Source organism: Magnolia sinica, chromosome 6 (genome assembly GCF_029962835.1).
Source record: "Magnolia sinica isolate HGM2019 chromosome 6, MsV1, whole genome shotgun sequence".
Classification (NCBI taxonomy): domain Eukaryota; kingdom Viridiplantae; phylum Streptophyta; class Magnoliopsida; order Magnoliales; family Magnoliaceae; genus Magnolia; species Magnolia sinica.
The window spans coordinates 20,203,536-20,210,933 of record NC_080578.1 but is presented as its reverse complement, the minus strand read 5'-3'; the positions used below and the strand labels follow the sequence as shown (position 1 = coordinate 20,210,933).

Here is a 7,398-nt window from a genome sequence, read left to right as displayed (position 1 = left end):
CATCTGGAGGTCCATTACCTGTCTATGTCACAGAGTAAGTTTTCTGACAATGGATCTAGGCTAGGATGTGATTTCGGTCCGATCGGATTAGCAGATCGACAGTGGAGGACCTGTATCAGTTCAATGGTCATACACACTCGATCAAGGCCACAAGTATACGAACTCATGCAGTGAAATTTTCCTAATCTATGGGTGAAGTTTGGTCAGAATCTGACGGTCTGAAATCTTTAATTTCACCCGTAAGCGAATGGCCCAATTCACTTAAGTTTCTTTTTGTTTTCCAAAGGTATTCACGTTTCTCACACACTTTGGTCAAGGCTCATGTTGTGCGGTTCTGGATATTGTTTGGGCTCGATTCCCACGATGGTTGTCAAGCCTAATAACATGGTCATAACCTTATAGTTTCGTGATAATCGGACTTTCAACGCGCGGTCCAGGTCTGATACGGAGTTTCAATATGCTCCTGAGAGCAACGGGGTTTTGAGATTGCTCTCAGGTTTTTAAGTAATGTTGAGTTAGTGATTTTAATAGTTTTGGGTTTTATAGTTTATATAGAAAGTGATTCAAGCTAATTCCATCAATTGTTTAGTTTAGCACTTAACTAAAATTTGCCCTAATTACGACAGAATAAGGTCATACCGTAGTTCTATGCCCCTTTTTGGCACTTTTAGTTAGCATATTATTTTAATTATTTTTTTAATAGTTCATCATCAAGTCTACTTTATCTTTACCAAATTTCATTAGATTTTGTATCGTAGAAAAATTCTAAAAATTCTAGAAGTAGCAGCTGTCCGAACTAATAATTTTTGAATAGTTGTCACATCAACCTAGATTCAACTATATTAAAATTTTTATTATATTTTTTTACTTATTTTAATATGAAAATAGACTTATCAGACTTCAATATGACTTTTGAATCACCTAAATTGGAGTTATACTGAGGGAGACATGACTTTTTGAAGTCGGTCGAAGAGTGCAGAAACTCACGGCGAGGATCTACCAAATTTTGGTGCACTGGTGATGCATCGCGGTCGACGCGATGGCGTTGCGGTCGGCTGTGCTGTTCGGTGGTGGTTTTGGCACCCAATATTTGAAATGGGTATATTTTACAAATCAGAATGAGTTATTCGACATGTAATATATGATTTTTAGGTAGGAGAAGCTGCTCTATCCAAATAATTTATTTATTTCATGAAATTCCAAATGGTTAATGGTCAAAAATTCATTTTATTTATATATTCACTATTCATAGTAAATTTTAGTTTAAGTATTGTTCTTCATCATTTAAACTTTAGGAGTTGTGTGTAATAAGAAAGTACTTAGAAAAATTTGAAGAATAAGATGGTGAAAGGGGAGATTTTGAAGGAAAAGGGTTGAAAGGGGATTGAGGCTTTAGGATTGAGTTCTGAGAAGTCAATAAGGGGTTATGATCGACCCATTGCGCAAGGATGTTTAACTCCAAGTTGGCAAAAAATCCGGAACGTTACACTAATAGAGGGTGACATGTGGCATTGATTATACTAGAAAAATGAGGGGATACAAATATCTACAAGATATTTGGAGAATTTTTTGTGAAATTATAATTGATAGTTTTATACGTCATTGGATGGTCAACGGAGGAATGTGACGGAGTTATCCAAAATTTAATAAGCGAAAAGAGAAATATAGTCGAGTAATTCAAAATACATAAGGTAACCAAGATACATAGAAATTGGTCTACAGAATAAGAACAATCACAAAAGGAAAACATAACAAAAGAAGTATTTAGATAAAAGTTTTTAACTACTATAACTGTTGCAATAATGAAAGAAGTATCTGAAATAACAAATTACAATAGAACTTTATAAATAGTATAGGAATTCAATACAACAAACTACCCTAGTCTTATGCCAATCAACCAAACAAATTTATCAATTTACTTTTTCTCGTTCTATCTTAGGAGTAGCGATAATCCACTAATACTAATTCTTAGGTATAGTCTTTTTGTTGTAATCTAAATTTATGCTTATACACTGGATTTGTCTTGTATTTAATGTTATGCAGTTCTTTCAAAAGATGCATTTTTATAGTTACTACTAGTGGCTAATTGTAAGTTTTTTCTTTTATGTAATTGCACAGGTGCTCTAAAAAAAATCCTTTCTTTGGAAGGCACAAATCAACTCATTTTAAAAGGAAGAACCCCACCTTTTAATTATTGTGTGATTATTATAAATTTCTACAAGTATCCAAGTATCTGAGTAAGCAATAGATCTTCTCAAAATATGGTCAATATATATATATATATATATATATATATATATATATATATATATATATATATATATAATATATATATATATATATATATATATATATATATATATATATATATATATATATATATATATATATGACTCATGCTCACCTGCACACGTGCCCACCTTTGCACACGTGTCATGGGCATCTAATTCGAACGGTCACATGTGTCATGGGCGTCTAATTCGAACGGTCCATGTGATGCGGAATCCCATGAAACCCCAATGGATAAGTTTTCACCCTTATCTAAATTTCTGGTGGGCCATAGCAAAGAGAAATGCAAATCAAGGGAGGAAACTGTTTTCATTTTTCATGGCCCACCGGAGTTTCGAATCAAAGTAAAAATTGAGTCAGGGGTGTCTCATGAGGTGCTGCTTCATGTGGACTGTTCGGATTTTGGGGTTAAATCACATATGATGGGTTCTTTTAAAAGTTCATACAAGTTCCATGTGAACTGGTGCTTAGGTTAGCGCACGCACACACACACATATACGGGAAAAGGTTCTATGCGGTCGTGCTCATGGGAACTTCCCATAAAGTCGAGTTGTGTGGGCATGGGCCCCGCCCCACCGTGATGCATGTCGGACATCTACACCGTGTATTTGATGAGTCCCCTTTAAATTATGAGATATCCCAAAAATCAGTATACGGGACTCAGGTGGCCCATACCATCTAAAATCATATGAAGACAAGCCTAAAGCATGTAAAAGCACTTGGTGGGGCCCACCTGAAATTTGGATGCATTTGAAACTTGGTCTGACCCCTCATTCGAGTGGTACACACATAATGGATGGGCTAGATTTATGAATCACATCTCGATAGGTCCAACAAATGATTATGAATGTTTTAATGGAGGGCAACCCCTCTCAACTTTTGTATATGGTGTGGCCCACACAAGTCACCGGTTGACTTGATTTTTAAGCCCCAGGCCCACCATGGAATGGTGCATCTGACTGATGGGGTAGATGTTCGACACGCATCACAATGGGGCCCACACAATTCAACCTCACGGGAAGTTCCCATGAGCTCCACCGCATATATATATATATATATATATATATATATATATATATATATATATATATATATATATATATATATATGTGCACATTACACGTGACTGGAAAGTGCCAACAAAATCAGGGAGAATTTAATTGTACAACCAATACGACTGTCCTATAGGCAAAGCATGTGCATTGTCATTGTTTTAATTGTTACCCTTACATGCACCCTTCTACACTCACGTGCTGGATATCAAGCCTTATGTACCAGGTGAGTCCATCCATGCATGTCATCCAATTAAGCAATTAGATCAATCTTCTATCAGGTTAGCCAAATATACCAAAACAGTGAATAGGAATATTGTACATTATCGCTTGCCCGATTGTTGATGAGGCTCATCACTGATGTCAAATAATCTCTCTCTCTCTCTCTCTCTCTCTCTCTCGTTTAATTAAACCTAAAATCAAAGCCGCACGCCTAGTTTGAAAGAAATATATGAAAGATATGTTACCTTAATACCACAAGCACCACCACCACCCTCTGTAAGTAGTAGTAGCAAGAGCCACATTCAGCAAAACCCAAGAATCCTTTCCTTTCTTTCCTCGGTGCATCTCTCTTTCTCCTCTCTTCTTTCTTTCTCTCTTTTCACCAAATATCTTATTCTCACCAATGGCTGGATGGGTGTTAGTACTCACATTCTCCTTCTTTGTATGCATCACACTCAAAATATTTTTCGGATTTTTAGAAGAGATGAGGAAGAGAAAGAGTCTTCTACCAGGCCCTATGCCGCTTCCTGTAGTAGGCAACTTGCACCAAATCGGCCTTGGGGAGATAGAGCCCCAGCTAAAGAAGCTCCATGACAAGTACGGCTCCATAAGCTCAAGAACGAAGCTCATGAAGCAGAAGATGTTGTCCAACCTCTAGAGACCTTTGGACATGTATTGTTTTCCCTTGCCTTGTCCATGTGCTTCGGAGTGAAGCTGGATGACGAGGCTGTACGTAGCTGAACAATTGGAAGCAATACGGCTAAGTCATCAGAATTTGAATAGGTTCATGGTCTTCCATATATTCCCAAAATTCGGCAAGTATCTCTTCCCCCAACGGTGGAAGGAGATGCTAGCAATCCGTACAAGGCTGGTCACCAACCCCATCCCCATGGTACAAACCAGAGCACATAAAATGGAGGAAAACAAGAAAGATGGCATCTTTTCTTATGCAGATTCACTACTTTCATTGGACCTTCCAGGAGGTGGGAAACTCAAGGAGTCTGAAGTCACCACACTCTGCTATGAATTTCTCACTGCCGGTGTTTCTACCGTAGTGTCGTCATTGCAATGGGCAATGGCGAACCTGGTCAAATACCCAGATGTACAAGCCAAGTTGTTTGAGGAGATTGAGAGAGTCACTCAGAAAAATGGAGGGGTTATCAATGAAGAAGACCTCAAAAAAATGCCTTATCTCAAGGCAGTGATCTTGGAGACTCTTCGTAGGCATCCACCCATACATACATTGCTTCCACATAGGGTTTCGGAGGATATAAGCTTGGAAGGATATACCATACCCAAAAATACTTATGTGAATTTCATGCTGGTAAGTATGGGTTTGGATGGAAAGGTCTGGCAAGATCCACTGGAGTTCAAGGCGGAGAGGTTCATGGGAGGTAGGGAAAGTGTCGATCTTACTGGAACGAGGGAGATCAAGATGATCCCATTTGGTGCAGGAAGGAGAGTCTGCCCAGGGATGGGACTTGGAATGTTTCATTTGGAATACATGGTGGCCCATCTGATCAAGGAGTTTGAGTGGAAGGCCGTGGCAGGAGATGAAGTGGACATGGCTGAGAGTATGGAGATGGACATAGACTACGTTATGAAGAAACCCTTGCAAGCTTGTATAGTGCCAAGAAAATGACGGTGAAGTAAGCTATAAGCATCTGTTGTGTTGTTGGCAGGATCGTTTGTTCCATTCACTCCTTTTTCATGACTTACTGAAATACTCTATTTCCATTATTTTTATTTATTTTAGAAAGGGTGTAATGGTTTTCATTTGTTTAAAAATAACAATTCAGTGAGGAGGCAAATTCTAACCCATCTCTATTTTAATATACTGCGTGATACACAACAGAACTTTTGATATGTGGAATTTCTTTGGCCCCACCATGATTTATTTGTTATGTCTGATAAGGGAGAATCGAATGATTCTCCATGATATTTGCCATATTCCATTTTGGATTGCCACCTTGTATAGCTGTAGAGATATGTACAAATATTTTTGAATATTTGTATTTGATTCTTTCCTATTATATAGGATCACACAAGTGTAATTATTTTGTATATAATCAGAAGTTATCTCCTCCATACGATAAGGAGGATTTCAGCCATTGATCATTGTTTTGTTAAACATCTTTATGGTATCAGAGCAAGTTTTCACCATGGCTGTTTCGGCTTCTTCATCTCCTACTCTTCCGCTCAACACAATGGTGCATATGCTCACCATTAAACTGACCTCCTCCAATTACTTATTGTGGAGAAATCAGTTTGTTCCTCTGTTAGCCAGTCAAGAGCTTTTTGGCTATTTGGACGGTAGCATCACGGCTCCTTCTATCACGATTACTACCTCTGCTGGCACCACAACGCCAAATCCTGCTTATACCTCTTGGCTGCATACTGATCAGATGTTGCTCAGTTTACTCTATTCTTCTCTTACAGAGGAGTCTATGAGTGAGGTACTGGGTTTACATCATTCCCATGAGGCTTGGCGCGCTCTTGAAGTCTCATTCTCGCACCGGTCGAAGGCTCGAGAACTGCAACTCAAGGATGAACTCCAGTTGATGCAACGCGGCTCTCAATCCATTGCTGAGTTTTCTCGCACCTTTAAAGGTCTTTGTGATCAACTGGCTGCTATTGGTCGTCCCATTGACGACATGGATAAAGTCCACTGGTATTTATGAGCATTGGGACCCGACTACAAGATCTTCTCTACCACCATGATGTCACAGCTTCTGCTACCCTCTTTTGCAGAGATTATTTCGAAAGCTTTGAGCCATGAGATTTTTGAACGGTCGGTCTCCCACTCGTCTTCCAACTCTGCCTATTATGTGCAGCAAACTTACAAAGCGATAGGAGCTAAGAAAGGGAAGAATCGGTCTTCAACCTTTTCTACAACCTCTACCAATTCAAAGTCGTCATCCACCTCCTCTGTTCACTGTCAATTGTGTGACAAGGAGGGACACTTGGCCAAACGTTGTTGGAGCTTCTTGAAACTCAAGAAGAAGCAATCGGCTAATCTTGCTGAAGCACTTTCTACCTGCTCGGTTCAAGCTCTGAATGACTCTGAATGGTTCCCTGACTCTGGTGCAACGTCCCACATGACAAGCGACACTGAGGGTGTGGATCAACCGGCTATCTACTCTGGTAATGAACGTGTCATGGTTGGAAATGGTCAGTCTTTAGCAATCTCTCATACTGGTTCCATTTCATCTCTTGTTCCATCCAGTCCCCTTCTTTTATCAAATGTCTTAGTTGTTCCTAGCATTAAGAAAAATCTTATTTCTATTAGTCAGCTTACTAAAGACAATAATTGTTTTGTTACCTTTTCTTCCTCTGGTTTTACCATACAGGATCGGGTCACAAGAACGGTACTGGGAGTCGGAAGATGTGAAAATGGTCTCTACGTGTTGGATCGTCGTCATCATGCTTTCGTGTCCACCACTTCTCCTCCACCGCAAGCCTCTGTTCGCTTATGGCATGCTCGCCTTGGTCATCCACACTATCGTATTGTTGCTTCTCTTTCTAGATTAGGATATATTTCTTGTAGTAATAAATTGGTGAACATTGATTCTGAAATTTGTGTTGGTTATAGACTTGGCAAAAGCCACAGTTTACCTTTTTCTCTAAATGATGAACGTTGTGCCATGCCTTTTGATCATTTACACCGTGACTTATGGGGTCCATCACCAGTTCTCTCTTTTACTGGATATAAATACTATGCGGTGTTTATTGATGATTGTACCAGATTTAGTTGGATATTCCCGTTGAAACACAAATTTGATTTTTAGATACTTTCATCCATTTACAACGTTATATTGAGATGCAATTTTTAGCA

The 7,398-nt window shown here is 38.9% G+C and overlaps 1 protein-coding gene across 1 annotated transcript; it reads left to right on the top strand.

Moving 5' to 3' along the window:
• The first annotated feature begins 1,039 nt into the window (after positions 1 to 1,039).
• LOC131249545 (cytochrome P450 89A2-like) lies at positions 1,040 to 5,252 on the top strand. The gene is made up of 3 exons (XM_058250350.1): positions 1,040 to 1,099; positions 4,176 to 4,292; positions 4,384 to 5,252. Exons 1-3 carry the CDS (start codon positions 1,040 to 1,042, stop codon positions 5,203 to 5,205), a joined length of 999 nt encoding a protein of 332 aa, XP_058106333.1. The 3' UTR covers positions 5,206 to 5,252.
• Positions 5,253 to 7,398: the final 2,146 nt, after the last annotated feature.

What these genes read in the sequence shown, in the direction of transcription:
- LOC131249545 (XM_058250350.1), top strand. Translation starts at nt 1,040, where the DNA reads ATGGCGTTGCGGTCGGCTGTGCTGTTCGGTGGTGGTTTTGGCACCCAA. An exon ending in GCACCCAATATTTGAAATGG is followed by an intron (nt 1,100 to 4,175) that starts GTATATTTTACA and finishes CGGCTCCATAAG; the next exon opens with CTCAAGAACGAAGCTCATGA. An exon ending in TGAAGCTGGATGACGAGGCT is followed by an intron (nt 4,293 to 4,383) that starts GTACGTAGCTGA and finishes AAATTCGGCAAG; the next exon opens with TATCTCTTCCCCCAACGGTG.